Source organism: Zootoca vivipara, chromosome 6 (genome assembly GCF_963506605.1).
Source record: "Zootoca vivipara chromosome 6, rZooViv1.1, whole genome shotgun sequence".
Lineage (NCBI taxonomy): Eukaryota > Metazoa > Chordata > Lepidosauria > Squamata > Lacertidae > Zootoca > Zootoca vivipara.
In genome coordinates, this window is record NC_083281.1 from 5,381,361 (window position 1) to 5,398,673 (window position 17,313).

General features: G+C 50.1%; 2 protein-coding genes across 6 annotated transcripts in view; one reads left to right on the forward strand and one right to left on the reverse strand.

Moving 5' to 3' along the window:
• LOC118087457 (transducin-like enhancer protein 1) overlaps positions 1-8,059 on the forward strand; it is a 50,521-nt gene extending 42,462 nt beyond the window's left edge. For both annotated transcript variants that reach the window (XM_035120112.2, XM_035120111.2), the window contains exons 15-21: positions 1,068-1,147; positions 2,161-2,410; positions 3,426-3,673; positions 4,051-4,198; positions 5,221-5,371; positions 6,645-6,721; positions 7,518-8,059. In XM_035120112.2, coding sequence (XP_034976003.2) covers positions 1,068-1,147; positions 2,161-2,410; positions 3,426-3,673; positions 4,051-4,198; positions 5,221-5,371; positions 6,645-6,721; positions 7,518-7,625 — 1,062 coding nt within the window. In that variant the 3' untranslated portion in view covers positions 7,626-8,059. The remainder of the gene's footprint in view (positions 1-1,067; positions 1,148-2,160; positions 2,411-3,425; positions 3,674-4,050; positions 4,199-5,220; positions 5,372-6,644; positions 6,722-7,517) is intronic.
• Positions 8,060-10,033: 1,974 nt separating this feature from the next.
• The window catches only part of LOC118086461 (transducin-like enhancer protein 2), a 47,323-nt gene continuing 40,043 nt past the window's right edge, over positions 10,034-17,313 (reverse strand). For 3 of the 4 annotated variants that reach the window (XM_035118086.2, XM_035118087.2, XM_035118085.2), the window contains exons 16-20: positions 15,587-15,834; positions 14,006-14,153; positions 12,692-12,842; positions 11,731-11,807; positions 10,034-10,647 (exon numbers count right to left, since the gene is read on the reverse strand). In XM_035118086.2, coding sequence (XP_034973977.2) covers positions 10,540-10,647; positions 11,731-11,807; positions 12,692-12,842; positions 14,006-14,153; positions 15,587-15,834 — 732 coding nt within the window. In that variant the 3' untranslated portion in view covers positions 10,034-10,539. Of the gene's footprint in view, positions 10,648-11,730; positions 11,808-12,687; positions 12,843-14,005; positions 14,154-15,586; positions 15,835-17,313 lie in introns of all 4 variants that reach the window. The other variant, XM_035118088.2, reaches the window with a different exon arrangement.

Consider the following 17,313-nt stretch of genomic DNA (forward strand, 5'->3'; position numbering starts at 1 on the left):
CTGAATTAAAACCTTTCACCTAAAACTGAAAAGCGTCTAGTCTTCATGGTTGTGAAATTGAGGGTGGATTGAAGTAGCATCATAAGGGATGACTTCTTGAGAAGTGGCAAATAGCCATTTCTCCCTGGGAAGATGCATTTTTCGTTATCCTGCATTTGTAAGAAACTGACCTTTTGGCATGGCAGCACTTTGAAACTCCCTGCTTATTTCGACACCAGCTGAAAACATTTTTTCGCGTGTTCAGGCCCAAACCAGATATGTAGAATATTGGCCTGCGTTTCAATCTGTTTTTGTAGCTTATCATAGAATTGTAGAGTTGGAAGGGACCCCACCTAGGTCCAGTGCTGAGGGCCTTCTGGCAGTTCCCTCACTGCCAGAAGCAAAGCTATAGGGAACCAGGCAATGGGCCTTCTCAGTAGTGGCACCCTCCCTGTGGAACGCCCTCCCATCGGAGGTCAAGGAGATAAACAACTACCTGACATTTAGAAAATATCTGAAGGCAGCCCTATTTAGGGAAGTTTTTAATGTGTGACATTTTAATGTATTTGAAATCTTTGTTGGAAGCCAGCCAGATGGGTGGGGTACAAATAATAAATAATAATAATTATCATCATCATCATCTAGCCCAACCGCCTGCAACGCAGGAATCCTGCCCTGCTGGGTTGTTGATTCAAATTATTATCTAGATCTTTCAAATAGTTGTTTTAACTGTCGCTGCGACAAGCTCCCTTCCCTGCTGGTCTCCCAGAACCAGAAGAGGCATGAAAAGAGCAGAGGAGAGGTTGGCTGCACGCAGGCGCAGTCTCTGATTGCTTGGCAAAAACCCTGGAAAGGAGGGGACTGTGGGGAGATGGGTGTTTCCAGCCCTGCTGACTGATTTCCATGGAGAAAGACGTGCCAGAGATTAGCTGCTCCGCTCATTAGGCATGACACTCTGCCAAGTCTGCGTTTTTGCTAATGAAGAGTTAGCTCCCACTTTGAACGGAGTGATTCAGTGCCAGCTGGCTCTGTGAAACTCACGTTGCTGCCTATTAACCAAAGCAAATCCTCTCCTCTGGTCTGACCAGGTTGCCTACGACCCTCACTCTCACCTGCGGGTCCCGGGATTGTCAGCAGGGATGCAGGCAGGTGTACCTTCAGCAAAGCCGTAAGTGATGGCGTGGGGGGGGGTCTGTGTGCGCAGCAAGGGCCAAATTTGGGAATTGAGGAGGGTGGTGTCCCAGGGCTGAGTCTCGAAAGTGAAGCAATGATGGCAATAAACCATGTCTAAAAACCTCACCTTCTTCGGAAGATCATTGGGGGCTGCTGGCTTCAAAATGCAAACTGTTCCGGGTGGCAAACCGTAAGTAACAGGCCGGCCTGTGCCCCTATGGGGAGAGGGTGCTTCATCGGGGCTGGAATGGAGCAGGCTGAGCCTCGAAAGCAAAGGAACAACAATAAACAGTGTCTAAAAATCTCCCCCTTTTGCGTTCCCGTGTCTGAGCCTCTGAAGCTAACAGACAGCGACAATAATAGGTTGAGAATTTCCATCTGCTTTTTCGTTCCCCTGCTTTCTTCGGAAGATCATTGGGGGCTGCTGGCTTCAAAATGCAAACTGTTTAGCCTTAAATAAATGGTGGTTCACAACAGCTCCCGAAGTAGGTTAGGGAGAGCGGGAGAGGGACCGGCTTAAGGTCGCCCTGTGACTTTCTTGGCCGATGGGCAAACCCGAACGTTCTTCTCTTCTAGTCTGATGATTTTCAGATTGCAGCTCCCATCACCGCTGAGTGATGGAGGTGAGGGGTTCCCAAACGTCTCATGAACAATGACATGGAGAGTCCTTGAGAAGAGCACACAGGTTCCACTTGTGTGGACAGTTCTGTGTTTGGTTTTTTGGGGGGGGGGTGGCAGAGAGGACTTGAACGGAGTTTATGGGAAAAGTGCTTGGCTGGCAGGGCAGGAGAGGCCCACACCGCAACAGCGTTTTGCAAGGTCTCCCTTGTTTGGTGCAGACCTCCAAGGAGCTTTTCTTAAAGTCTTGCAGTTATTTAGTTCAATCCCGGAAAAGATTATAGGGGGATGGCAGTTCACGGCAGCTTCCTTGGCTCTCGGGGGGGGGGGGCCTCACCCTACAGGGGGCCGTTCCATTTCCACAAAGCTTGCTCTCCTCTTCCCCTGCAGAGCGTACTCCTTCCACGTCAGCTCCGACGGGCAGATGCAACCGGTGCCCTTCCCGCCCGACGCCCTCATCGGCTCGGGCATCCCTCGCCACGCCCGCCAGCTCCACACGCTGACGCACGGGGAGGTGGTCTGCGCCGTCACCATCAGCAATTCCACGCAGCACGTCTACACGGGGGGCAAAGGCTGCGTGAAGGTGTGGGACGTGGCCCAGCCGGGTGCCAAGACCCCCGTGGCACAGCTGGATTGCCTGGTACGTACGAGGACGGGGGTGCGCGCGTTGGTTTGCGTGACTCGGTTTCCCAGGTGCATCCCTAGAGTCTCCCAGGACTTGGGTGCTCTCATGGTCCTTGCAAGATGGTTTCGTACTGCGGCTCCCAATTTTATTGCTTCCTGTCTTTTAAAAGAAATGAGTATATCGTCCTTCCTTCTAGCACCTATCTTCGGGCGTGAGCGCCAATCATTTCTCACTTTCCATGTGCAAGAGGGGGGGGGGAAACCCGAAGGGGCAACCCGCTAAAAATTAATCAGTTAATGAGGGATGGGCCTAGAATTTTCACTTTCTGTTTGGGGTCGGGTGGGGGAAAGAGGACACGGAATGGAGTCTCTGACAAAGGATGTGGCTGGCAGGCTGGAGCCCTCAGCAGAATCACTCCATTAAGAATTTTATAATGTAACCTGGAGTTAACTTTAAGCTGCTTAAAGGCTGGAATGGGAAGTATCTGGAATGGGGTCAGATGGCCGGGGGGGGGGGGAGCAGACATGGAATGGTTGTGGCTGGCAGGCTCCAGCCCTGAGCAGGATGACTCCACCTGCAATTTTATTTTCCAAGCATGATTTAATAAACCTTTTGCCTATTCAGACTTGTGGGATTGTTCTGTGCGGTGTGTGCTATTTCTATCGCTTACTGCCTTATGAAAGAAACTGGGAATATCGCCATTCCCTCTACCTTGGATGCTGAACGCCTTGCAAGTCAAACGTTTTGGCTCCCGAACGCCGCAAACCCGGAGGTGACTGTTTCGGTTTGCGAACATTCTTTGGAACGTCCGACGGGGCTTCCGATTGGCCGCAGGAGCTTCCAGCGGCCAATCGGAAGCCGCACTTTGGTTTCCGAACGTTTTGGAAGTCCGAAACGGATTTCTGGAACGGATTCCATTCGACTTCCGAGGTACGACTGTATTAGCGATCTTCAAGGGTTAGCGCTGACCGTTTTTGCCATTCCAAACGGTGCCGGCCGCTTGCTTAAGCCTTTTCCTCCCTTGCTACAGAACCGAGACAACTACATCCGGTCGTGCAAGCTTCTCCCTGACAGCAGGAGTCTGATTGTGGGTGGGGAGGCCAGCACCCTCTCCATCTGGGACCTGGCGGCTCCAACTCCCCGGATCAAGGCGGAGCTGACGTCCTCTGCCCCGGCCTGCTATGCCCTGGCCATCAGCCCCGATGCCAAGGTCTGCTTTTCCTGCTGCAGCGATGGCAACATTGTGGTCTGGGACCTTCAGAACCAGACTCTTGTTAGGTGAGCGTTGCCTGCTGGCAGTCTGTCTCCTTCTGGTGTAGAGAAACTGCCTCCATTTCTTCCCCTTCTATTTGCCAGGAGGTGATGGGACCAGTGGCCATGATCTTAGTCTTTTGATGTTGAGCTTCAGACCATATTTCGCGCTCTCCTCTTTCACCCTCATTAAGTAATAACTACTTAATTTGCCAGTCAGGGGTTCTGAGTGCTTTCAGAAAATAGCACATGGTGCTTTGAAGGCCCGAAGTTCAGCTGTCTATTGGGGCTTCAAAGCACCAGCGCTGTGCGAGACCCAGCGGCTCGCTTATTCCAACGTGTCTAACCTGTCATTCCTGGAATATTGGGTGAATCACTTCTCCTTTTACCCCCTTCCTTTCCAGGCAGTTCCAGGGCCACACGGACGGCGCCAGTTGCATCGACATCTCAAACGACGGCACCAAGCTTTGGACAGGAGGCCTGGACAACACCGTGCGGTGCTGGGACCTCCGGGAAGGACGGCAGCTACAACAGCACGACTTCACCTCACAGGCATGGGGGGGGGGCAAAGGAGTGGGCAGAAGGGGGAGGAGACTCACCTGGTTGAAGTGGGTGTGGCCTCTGGGCAGCCATTAACAGTTGCCAATGATAGACACAGCCTCCCACAACCCTCTTGAAAAAGACCTCTGTGTTAGCATCTATCGCTTTCTTGTGGCTGTGAGCTGTATACGTCAACAAGTCTTTGTGTGATCAAGGACTTCCCTGACTGTTTTACCAATTTCTAGATTTATGAACAAGCGAGAAAAAGCTTTCTCTCTTCTACTGGCACTGGGCATAACTTTATACATATCACATCATTTTAAAAAAATATAAATTCCTCCCCCCCCAAAAAAAAAAACCAAATACTTTTTGGCACGGGGAGGTGCTAAATCCCCCTGGAGATTTTCTGCAGTATTTTCTTTAGCTTAAAAAAATTCAGAAATGTGAGGAGCAGAGAGGGGTGCTACACTCCCACTCCCACCCCCAAACTCCTGGAATCTTCTTTCCATCCACTCTGGTTTCTCGGAGATTTCAGCAGGTTGTTCCCAGTCAATAATAACAAGGACTAGAAACTTGGGTGCACGTGTGAGAGAAACCGCTGCATCCCAGACAACCGGAATAATTACACCATCCGCCCAGCACCCCACCCCCCCTTCGGGCCCACTTTCCATTTTCGGTTCTCGCCTCCATCCATGTTGCAACTAGAATGAGGACTAGAAACTTGTTGGGTGCTGAAATTAATGCAGAGGCTTGCGGAACCCACGGGACTGTGGCCACCGCTCGGCCCCAACTCTGGCCCATGCCCTGTTTCAGATCTCTTCCCTCTGTCCCCATCAGTGATGGCTGGTGCTCATTGAAGCCCTGATTGGGCGGGAGGCAGGGAGCTGACCAGTAGGTGGCGCTATAGCCAATGGCAGACAAAGCCACTTCGTGACAGGTTGAAGTGAGAAGTCAGGCTGGAAATGGGTTTTGCACTGCTCCGTTCGCCCTAATGGCTCAGCCTCCCCTGTCCCCACCCCCCTTTTCCCTTCCAGATATTTTCCCTGGGTTACTGCCCCACAGGGGAGTGGTTGGCAGTCGGTATGGAAAGCAGCCACGTCGAGATCCTTCACGTCTCGAAGCCGGAGAAGTACCAGCTCCATCTCCACGAGAGCTGCGTCCTCTCCCTCAAGTTCGCCTCCTGCGGTAAGCCTGGGCTTTCTCCTAAAATTATTATTGTTGATTTATATACTGCCCTTCATCATAGGAACTTAGTGCGGTACACGGAATAAAACTACGCAAGAGACATCGTTTTTTGTACTCTGAACAGCTCAAATTGCCAAGTGCAACCTTTAAATCGGGGGAGGACGACCCTTCTCCAACCCGGTTGGCCACACCAGAGGTAAAGCCCTAAACGGCCTCGGTCCTATATACCTGAAGGAGCGTCTCCACCCCCGTCTCCACCCCCATTGTTCAGCCCGGACACTGAGATCCAGTGCTGAGGGCCTTCTGGCGGTTCCCTCACTGCCAGAAGCAAAGCTACAGGGAACCAGGCAGAGGGCCTTCTTGGTAGTGGCGCCCGCCCTGTGGAACGCCCTCCCATTGGAGGTCAAGGAGATGAACAACTACCTGACATTTAGAAAACACCTAAAGGCAGCCCTGTTTAGGGAAGTTTTTAATCTGTGATATTTTAATGTACTGGTATTTTGTTATTTGTTGGAAGCCGCCCAGAGTGGCGGGGAAAACCCAGCCAGATGGGCGGGGTATAAGTAATAAACAACAACAATAATAAACAGTAGGCAGACCGATGGGTGCTTCTGCAGGATAAGGCCCATTCCAGTGTGCCCCATTAGCTGGCATCTTTGGATTGTTCCAGGAGCGTTGCTGAGCATCCTTGCTTGCCGTTCCAGGGATCTCGAATCCCACTTCTAACACCCACTTCTAACACCAGTGTTGCACACCACCACAAAGCCTGAACACTTAACTCAGGGTTCTGTTTCCTTGCGAGAAAGGTCAGTGGAGACTGTTTCTATGCCACACAGCTCTCCTTCCAGGCAAGCCAGAGGCAACAACCTCCCAACTCACAGGAGAACGCAGGGTGCAAAATGTCGCAGTTTGGATTGTCCTCTTGCAGGACACTCCATTCCACGGCCGCCACCAGTTTTCCATTTCTTGTCCCCATCAGTCAGCCTGTCCTTTCAGCACACTCAAGTTTGGCTCTGCCTCTTTTCCTTCCCCCCTTTTCTTTGTTGTCCCCTCCTTATTGGTGGGCGGTACAGTATTTGGGTTTCTTTGTTTTTAAAAAAAGACATTGGCACGCCTTGCCTGAGCATCAGAAATAAAAGGAATGAACATTTCTGCTGGCAAAAACCCGCTCCTTCCTGGGCTGTTTGTGGGGAAGGTGTGTCTCTCTTGAGTCAGATGGGATTATTGAGAGGCGGCAAACAGCTTGCTGTTTTCTCTCCCCCCCCCCTTACAGGGAAATGGTTCGTAAGCACGGGGAAGGACAACTTGTTGAACGCTTGGCGAACACCCTACGGGGCCAGCATATTCCAGGTAAGTGAGAGGCAGGATCAGGCCGCTGGTGGGTGAGAGAGGGGACCTATGCAGAGCGGCTGTGGGCCAACAATTCATTTAAGAATTGGTGGTAGTTTTGTCTAGCTTCCCTAACCCATATCCCTTTCTCCGATCAAATAAGTTGTCTGGCCTTTACTGCTGTCCCCCCCGCCCTGCCCCCGGCAGATTTTGTATTGGGGACATGCCAACACGTACCACCCGTGTTCACAATTAGAGAGTTGTTGCTTTTTCTAGAGTACGGTCAAGGTTCCAGAGACCGAGCCTGATGTGGAACGGTTGAAGGAGCTGGGTATGTTTAGCCTGGGAAAGAGGAGATAATGAGAACCGCCTTCAAATATCTCCAGGGCTGCCATGTGGAGGGATGGAGAAAACTTGTTATCTCCTGCTTTGGAGCGTAGGACTCGAACCCACTGCTTTCAGTGACAATTCCAACTCAATATTAGGAATAAATTTTCAGCACGGGGAAAACGGACTCCCTCGGGAGGTGGGGGGACACTGTCCTTCCTTGGAGGCTTCTAAGCAGAGGTTCGATGGATGCTTTAGCCGAGATTCCTGCATTGCAGGGGGTTGGGATGGATGATCTTTGGGTTCATTACGACTTTTCTAGCATCTGTTGGAGGATTTTACTTTTAAGGTTTTGTTTCCTGAGCCGCTCTCAGGTTCGGGGCGAGAACGGTGACCTCCTGCTCTCGTGAAAACCAAACCTGGCCTCCTTTCAACATTCATCCTTTCTCTCCCCCCCCCCTTTTTTTAATAAAAAAAACAACACTTTCAGTCCAAGGAGTCTTCCTCGGTCCTCAGCTGTGATGTTTCCACCGACGACCAGTTCATCGTCACTGGTTCCGGGGACAAGAAGGCGTCCGTCTATGAAGTGATGTATTGAGGACAAACCAGCCTCCTCGCCGAAAGAGAGAGGGGCCGATGAGCCCCCTGGTGTTTTTTTCCCCCAGCCAAAGAATACACTTAAAACAAACTTAGCCCCGGAGAGCAAAGTTGGACCCCCTTTCTCTCTCCTGCTAAGCACCTTCCTTTTGCGGATGAGGGTTTCTGTGTGTGCCTGCGTTTGTAAAAGGGAAAGGGGGAAAAGACGCGAATTTGCAGAAAAAAAGGACTCTGCTGCTGCTTTTAATTCTCCCCGATCCAATTTTTATTTTTATTTTTTGGTGGGGTCAAGAGGGAGTAGGGTTGCCTCTCCCCCCAAAAAATCTCTCTCCTTAATTGTGTGTTCAAATCTAAACTCCTTGGAACTGTTTCTTGTGTGTTTTGATCTTTTTTTTAAAAGAATCTTTAAAATAAAATAAAAACGGGATGGGTCGTTTTGTGGCACTACTTGGCCTCGTTTCTTTTGTTTGGGAGATTTCTCTCTGCCCGTCTTCGTCTCTTTCTTACTTTCCCTCCTCTTCTCTGTGTATCTTTCTCTCTTTCTGCTTTTCTGTCTCCTTCCTTCCTTCCTCATGGAGCTTCCAGGGAGAGGGGCAGGTCTGAAGGCAGTTTTCCGAACGATGGGATGCGACTTACCTTTAATCCCAGAATTTTCTGCGCTGTCAATGAATGCCACCTTCCCACGCAAGCAAGAGACCTTATATTGTGGCTCAAGGTTCTCTTCCAGACGGGCAAAGACATTCAAGGAGCATAGCTGGGGCATGTGGCCTGGGGGACAGTCCCCAAGGGCCAGACAAGAGTGATCTGTGGCCCTCCGGCCCTCCGCTTTCCCCCCACCCCTGCTTATAGCACCCTGTGGAAATGAGAATGGATTTTACTGCAGTCCCCTTCAGGGTGAGATTGCCGAAGTGGATGTCATCTACAGCAGTCGAGGCCCCTTGTAGGCTCGGCTTGGCTCTCGCGGTCTGAGACAGAGAGCATGTGGAAGGTCGCGGGTTCAAATCTCCGACATAGGGAAGGGAAAGGCTTCCGGTTGAAACTCCAAATGACCTGCTGACAGTCGACAGAGGGATTGCCCATGCCAGAGTTCCCAGTGTGCAGGCAGCCATTTCCGTTCCTGTATAATTTCTGTAAATTCACATAGCGTTACTCTCAATCTTGATGCTTCGCCTTGTAAATTCAGGTTTACACAATATGGGGACAACCCGATAAATTTGGGGGGAAATGCGGTTCCATACCACGCCACATGGGGTTGCCGATTATTCAGTGTTTTTTGGGCGCATGGATCAAGCGTCGCTTCTTTGTAGACCTGCTGCTTCCCCAACACTTGAACGCTTCTTTTTTTGGCTGGGCTCATAACTCTGCCCAGTGCAGAATGGAGGGATGTGTTTTCCCTCCCTCCCAACCCCTTTTGACCCCTCGGATTTCCCCAAACCCAGAAAACTGCACAAAGCAAACCACTTTTTAAAAAAATCTGCACCGGATATATCAGGCAAGAATCTGCATGGCAGCAGGGTTGGTCTAGATAACTCTTGGGAGTCCCTTCCGTTTAGTTTCCAGTCTATTAGCAAGACCGGGGGGGGGGTGTTGAGGAGCTGATATATATATATATATATATATATATATATATATATATATATATATATATCCCTCAGGTTTGCACAAAACCAGAAAATTCCGTTGATACTTAATTGTCCTCATCGAATAAACAAATTGGATGGCGGAGAAAAACTCAAAAAAGGAAAGACTTGAGAGGGACCAAACCTCATTATCTGCCTATATACATGAAAATGTAATGTCGTCGTCACACTGCAATTCGACAGCAGAGTGAGTAACGGCCGGCTGACCCAGGTGAGCTGCTCAATGCCTGTTCCCCATTCCTTACCTACAGCAAGTTTTTACCGAGAGGGGGAGAAGGCCCTTTAACCTGTGGTTTTTCTCAATTTGAACAGTCATCCCTCCCCCCCCCCCCACCCAAAAGAGACCTGGGAAGTGTAGGGTGCTACGCTACTTGAAGGGGTTAGTCAATCCTTTCTCGCAGGGAATTCTGGGAACCGTGGCGCAGCAGCCCTGGTGAAGTTTGAAGGAACTGGGTGGGGTTTGGGGAAAAGGGCACCGCAGGTCAAACAAGACCCCTCACTGTGCCTTTTCCACCTCTCCCCTTCCGGCCTAACGAAGGCAGCCTTCGTTAGGCCGGAAAACTTCCTCGCCTCTCTGTGGCTTTTGAGTTGGTCCTTCCAGTTAATGAACGGCGGCTTCTGCTTCCACGGCCGATCGGGTCAGGGATTTATTTAGCAGCGTGCAAGGGGTTGATCTGGATGAGCTCTGGGGGTCCCACCTGACTCTGATATCCGTTCTGTGATTGCTTCTCCCTCCACCCACCCCATGCGGACACACAGATCTAGCCGCTGTTTTCCAACACATTTAATTGGGCTATTTAAGACGGCCGGTTTCTTTAGCACACACCAGAGCAAAAAGTCGGCGGTGCTTTTAAACGTCCGTGTTTGGTCGGAAGGGGCTGGCAGGAGATGTAGAGAAGGGCAGAGGCTGGTCTCTCTTGCTTGCCGATAAGAGTGTGGGGAAGGGGAGAATCTCCATTGTTCATGTTGAGGTGTGTGTGGCAGGGAGACACCTCTGGGTGAGCAAAACTGCGATTCCAGGGCAGCTTCCTGAGAATGTTCGCCGCTGCTTTTAATTTAAAAAGGGAGGTTCCTAGTCCTCATGAGGTGGCAAGCAGCGTCAAAAGGGTAGATCGCTGGATAGGATTTCCTGGAGGGATGGCCGGGGCCGAGTCTCCGTCCGTCAAGTTCATGTTCCTTCATCAATGCGTGGAGGGAGGTGGGGTCCAAAAAAAGAAGAAGAAGAAAATTTCAAGGACAACCAAGCCCTCTTCCTTCCTTCCTTCCTCCTGCTTCTCAGTACACCAGTTCATAAACGGTGGCTTTCTTATCTCCCGATCCTGTCACAATGAATTTGTCGTTGGCCGAGATATCGCAGCTCAGCACTGAAGACGACTCTTTGGACTGCAGAAAGAAAACAAATGGAGAATTCTTAATTTCGCATTTCGGAAACACGAGCGGCCTGCCTCGATTGGACCGTTTTTGACCCAGCATTGCGTTTCCAATGGAGGACGGCCGTGTGCCTCCTACAAACAGACATTACCAATGACGGATTTACGTATACGCTAAACAAGCTATAGCTTAGGGCCCCCTCTCTTGGGAGCCCCCAAAAAATTAAAGGGAAAGAAAAACACCTGGATGTACCTTTCCAAAATATAAGATAAAAAACAAATAAAGTAAAACCTACATACAGCAACAGTGTTTTGTGTTGTGTAGGCTCCTATGATGTAAGTCAGGCATCGGCAAACTCGGCCCTACAGATGTTTAGGGACTACAATTCCCATCACTCCTGACCGCTGGTCCTGCTAGCTAGGGATGATGGGAGTTTTAGTCCCAAAACACCTGGAGGGCCGAGTTTTTCTATGCCTGATGTAAGTCATGGGCCCCGTCTGCTCACCTGCTCACTAAAATAGGTATCACTGGTTTGCTCCTTTCTATATATAGGGTGCCTACATTCTGCATGTGCAAATGGCTTGAGATACCTATTAGGTCCATCAATTGCCATATAGGATATATTCAGCACAAAAAAACAGCGACAATTTGTTGTTGACAAAGGACAGCTGGACGTAGAAAGGGCCCCATTACCTCCAGTAGCTTAGGGCCTCATCAAATCTAAATCCGGCCCTGGACATTGCGTAGGGCAAACCAAGGATTGCAACTTGTAGCAACTCAGATTTTTTTTTAAAAAAAAAAAAAAGCATGGAAAACTCCCTTCTACATGTGAGCAAACTACTCAGGGGTGTGGTTGGCAGGGTTGAGAGGGACCCTCTGTGCAAACAGGGTGCTGGACCAGACGGGTCCCACCTGCGAGATCCTGGGTTCAAATCCCCACTTGAGCCATGAAGCTCACTTGGGGCCGCCTCTTGCACTAGCTACCCCACAGATTTGTTATGAGGATAAAACAAGAGAAGGGAGTTGGGGTATAAAGGTAATATAGAAATCAGCCCCCCCCCCGAACCCCACGGATAGCTCCAGCCCCCACCATACCTGGAATATGCTTGCACCGTAAGGTGTCCGCCAGGCGTTGAGGAGATTATCTTTCCCTGTGCTGATAAACCATTTTCCTGTAGGGAGAGAGAAAGGGGGAGACATCGCCGGGTTTGCAGGCCAGAAGGGATCTTCCTTCCCCTTAAAAAGGAAGCTAACCCCGGAACTCTGCTGCTGGGATTTGCAGGTAGACTGCTCCTGGGCTGGGGAGCTCCACTTTCTTGAAAAGGAAACGGTTGGTCAACAAACCGACCCCGGAACTCTTCTGCTAGTCCCCCAGTGGCTGGGATTTGCAGGTAGACTGCTCCTGGGGCTGGGGGGCTCCACTTTGCTATCCTTGCCCATAGAGCTCATTCCTCCTCAAGAAAAATAAAACTGCAAGCTTTGCAGGACTAGGCTGAGCAGATCTTCAGGCCAAGGCGGTGTCGTTGCTGCAGAGAGTACTGTCAAGTGGGTCTTTTTATAGCAATAAAACTGCTGGCGCATTTGCAAAGCTAAGCAGGGTCTGCTATGGTTTCAAACTGGATGGGTGACAAGAGTCGTGCATTGCAGGGGGTTGGACTAGATGACCCTTGGAGACCTTCTGACACTTAAGCTTCTATGACTGTATGGTCTGTGGCACCACATTTTCTTCGGGGTGGGGGCACATCCAGAGGCCAAAATGGGTGCAGCAATGGCTCTCGCCTGTGGACGATTGAAGAAAGTTCAAAGCGCCCCACTCCCCCCAAGAATCCTGGGAATTGTAGCTTACTCCTCGCAGCGCTATAATTCCCAGTGGCGGCAGAAAAGCTCCCTTTTTCCTGCTGACTGAGTGGGGGTCCAGGACGGTGGAGATGGGGACGCGGTAGCGGAAATCGGAGGGAATGTCTCCCGACTCACCGTAACCCTGGATCACCACACCTGCGGGCTTAAGCTAAGCTGGCACCCTAACTTAGGGCAGGGAGACGGCTCACACACCTACCACAGGAGGCAAACTTGAGGGAGAGGACGCAGCTCTCGTGAAGGTGGAGCTGGTACTTCTCCGACTTGGTCACGTGAAGGATCTCGACGTGGCTGCTTTCCATGCCAACCGCCAGCCAGTCCCCCGTGGGGCAGTAGCCCAGGGAGAAAATCTGCAGGCGAGAGAGTGGTCTGTGTCAGTTCAGTGCACTCAAAGAAAATGTGATGGGAATCATGCGTGGATGGTGTTTAACACCATCAAAACTTGCTAAGATGTATAGGACAAGATCTAGCGAGTGTTGGAAATGTAAAGGAAAGGAAGGTATCTTTTACCCTATGTGGTGGACTTGTCAAGAGGCAAAGGCTTTCTGGGAAATGATATATAACAAGTTAAATGAAATGTTTTTAAAAAACTTTTGTTTTAAAAAATAACCAGAAGCCTTTTTACTGGGTATAGTAAAGGTAAAGGGACCCCTGACCATTAGGTCCAGTTGTGACAGACTCTGGGGTTGCGCGCTCATCTCGCATTATTGGCCGAGGGAGCTGGCATACAGCTTCCGGGTCATGTGGCCAACATGACAAAGCCGCTTCTGGGGAACCAGAGCAGCACATGGAAACGCCGTTTACCTTCCCACTGTAGCGGTACCTATTCATCTACTTGCATTTTGACGTGCTTTCGAACTGCTAGGTTGGCAGGAGCTGGGACCGAGCAACGGGAGCTCACCCCGTCACAGGGATTCGAACTGCTGACCTTCTGATCAGCAAGCCCTAGGCTCAGTGGTTTAACCCACAGCGCCACCTGGGTCCCTACTGGGTATAGTAGGTGAAGCTATACCAAAAACCCGAGCGTCCACTGTATATATAATAAATGAAATATAAAAATAATAAAAGATTTATTTTTTAAAAAACCAGCAACGTTCACTGCGGATCTTTGCAGCGCTGAATCCTGAATCCCATATTGCACACCCCGGATCACCTGCCCCAGTTATTTCAGTCGGCTGAGCTCCCCATGCCCCGACACCGATAAGGGCAAGGTTGCGTGTCTGATCTAGTTCAGATTCCTGCATTGCAGGAGGCTGGACAAGATGGCCCACAGGGGTCCCTTCCAACTTTGTGATTCTGCTGTACACAGAATCAGGTATACTGCTCCTTAGCCTGGAGGCTCTATTGCAGGTGAGGGAAACCATTCTCGTCAGCCTTGTTGAGCGCTGCAAAGCAGGGAAGAAACGTTTTCCATTTAACCACTTCCGGGATGTGCCAAGCAAAAGGGGTGATTTTAAACAAGTGTGTTGTGTATGTCACACACCCAGTCGTCCCCCTCCCCCCCAAAGCTGACCTGAGAGCTGAAGTCGTGCTGTTGAAGCTGGCGTCCTTCCCGGAGGTCCCAGCACCGTACGGTGTTGTCCAGGCCCCCAGTCCAAAGCTTGGTGCCGTAATTGGAGATGTCTATGCAACTGGCGCCGTCCGTGTGGCCCTGGAACTGCCTGGAAAGGAAGGAAGAAGGGAGTCATTCTATATCCCAGGAATGACAGACTAGACACGTTGGAATAAGCGATCCACTGAGTCTCACACAGAGCTGGTGCTTTGAAGCCCCAATAGATAGCTGAACTCTGAGCCTTCAAAGCACCATGTACTATTTTCTGAAAGCATTCAGAACCCCTTACTGGCAAATTAAGCAGTTCTGACTTACGGGTCTCCCCTGCATCACAGAAGAATGGGCTGGGTCTTGCACAGAGCTGGTGCTTGGAAGCCCCAATAGACAGCTGAACTTTGGGCCTTCAAAGCACTGTGGTATTTTCGGAAAGGGAAGGGAAGGAGGGAGGGAGGGAGGGAGGCTGCGCTCAGAGTTCTCCAGGGGTTGCCTGTGAATTTGATTTGATGATTCTATTATTTTTATATTGCAAACTGCTTTGAGGATTCCCCCCACCCTACAACTGTGCACCCACAAAATTCCCCATGAAGAGGCCAGACACCCAAAAATTTCAGCACCAGGGGCATGCACGCCAAATGGCACCCGCAGCCCCGGGCACCCACAGTGGCAGGGCCAAATTGACACTCCTGAAACGGCATAGAAATCTCATGAAATAAATAGATACAGTGGTACCTTGGTTCTCAAACGCCTTGATACTGAAACAACTTGGAACACTGCAAACCCTGAAATAAGTTTTCCAGTTTGCGAACTTTTTTCAGAAGCCGGACGTGCTCTGTTTTGAGTGTTATGCTTCCGTTCTGAGTGTTACGCTGAGGTCTGCCTGTTTTTGTTATTTATTTTACATTTTTGTTTTTGCGGTTCTTTTTTGTGTGTGTGTGAAACCCAGTTCAGCTACTGATGGATTGACTGTAGTACAATGTTTATTGCTTTCATTTTATGGATCAATGGTCTCGTTAGATACCGTAGTAAAATTCATGTTAAATGCATAGCTGCCAAGTCTCCCGTTTTCCCCGGGAAATCCCCGTTTTTCCAGCTGTTCCTAGCTGAAAAAATGGATTTTTTTGTTTCCCCCCGGTTTATTCTGGCGTGGCGGCCATTTTGGAACTGGGCAAAGCAGCATCAAAAGTCACTTCTGAGCATGCTCCGCCCAGTTCCAAAAGGTCTGCTATTTCCGGCCCGGTCCCTTATTTCTCTGACAGCAACTTGGCAGGTATGGTTAAATGGCTGTTTTAGGGGTTGTTTTTAAAAGTCTGGAGCGGATTAATCCATTTTGCATTACTTTCTATGGGAAAGCACGCCTTGGTTTTGGAACGCTTTGGTTTTGGAACAGACTTCCGGAATGGATTAAGTCTGAGAACCAAGGTACCACTGTAGAATAATTATTGGAGGGTTTCTCCGAGTGTGCGCCGTTTATCCGGTTGTTGAGGATGGAAGGGCATTCCATGGATGACCGTGGATCAAACCTCCTTTGCCAATAAATCTCACCTGACCATCGTCTGGTTCTGCAGGTCCCAGACCACAATGTTGCCATCACTGCAGCAGGAAAAGCAGACCTTGGCATCGGGGCTGATGGCGAGGGCGTAGCAGGCTGGGGCAGAGGACGTCAGTTCCGCTTTGATCCGGGGAGTCGGAGCCGCCAGGTCCCAGATAGAGAGGGTGCTGGCCTCCCCGCCCACAATCAGGCTCCGCCCATCTGGGAGGAGCTTGCACGACCGGATGTAGTTGTCCCGGTTCTGGGCGGGGAGACAAGGGGCGAAAGAATGACTTGAAAGCAGGAGACCACCTGCCAACCACGAGGATCGCTCATTGGAGGATGGATGGCGGCTAACAGATTGAGGCTGAATCCTGATAAGACAGAAGTACTATTTTGGGAGGACAGGGGGCGGGCGGGTGTCGGGGACTCCCTGGTCCCGAATGGGGTCACTGTACCCCTGAAGGACCAGGTGCGCAGCCTTGGGGTCTTTTTGAACCCACAGCTGTCTATGGAAGCGCAGGTCAATTCTGTGTTCAGGGCAGCTGTCTACCAGCTCCATCTGGTACGCAGGATGAGACCCTCCCTGCCCGCAGACTGTATCGCCAGAGTGGTGCATGCTCTGGTTATCTCCCTCTTAGACTACTGCCATGCGCTCTCTGTGGGGCTACCTTGGAAGGTCACCCGGAAACTACATATAATCCAAAATGCGGCAGCTAGACTGGGGACTGGGAGTGGCCACCAAGACCACATAACACCCGTCTTGAAAGACCTACATTGGCTCCCAGTACGTTTCTGAGCGCCATTCAAAGGGTTGGTGCTGACCTTTCAAGCCCTAAACAGCCTCGGCCCAGCAGACCTGAAGGAGTGTCTCCACCCCCATCATCCACTGGGGTCCAACTCTGAGGGCCTTCTGGCGGTTCCCTCCCTGCGAGAAGCGAGGTTACAGGGAACCAGGCAGAGGGCCTTCTCGGTGGTGGCGCCCGCCCTGTGGAATGCCTTCCCATCAGATGTCAAGGAGATAAACAGCTATCTGACTTTTAGAAGGCATCTAAAGGCAGCTCCGTTTAGGGAAGTTTTTAATGTTTGATGTTTTATTGTGTTTTTAAGATTCTGTTGGAAGCCACCCAGGGTGGCTGGGGAAACCCAGCCGGATGGGCGGGGTATAAATAATATATTATTATTATTACTAAATTATTTTTTAAAAAAAATTAGTCTGGTTTCTGAACATTTGAAATTTCTGTTTGTTAACTTTTCTCATGGCTGTTCATACCATCGAGTGGTATATATGTATTTTATGAAATAAATTTATTATTATTATTATTATTATTATTATTATTATTATTATTCATCAAACATCTCCGCAAGCTTTGCTCGTGCACTTTAAAGCAGCCTCTTCACACTGCCATGAGAACTAGGAACTTAGCCCTTCAGCTCAGCGGATGACCTCAGATTTCCCGCTCATGCACTTCCAAGCCTCATCTTTGCAACCGCTTGCTGAAAACATTTTTTTGTACCCAGCTATGGTGTGATTTGAACTTCTTTTATTTTCAATTTGGCATGGTTCTTAATGATTCTTTAAATGTTTTCAACTGTTTTTTGTTTTAATAGGTTTTCTCATAAACCGTTTTTCTGGGTCCCTCCCCCCCCTCCACCTTGCAATCAAGCTGTATATTAATTTTTGGAAATACAGTGGTGCCTCACTTAACGAATGCCCTGCTTAACGAAATTTCCGCTTAAC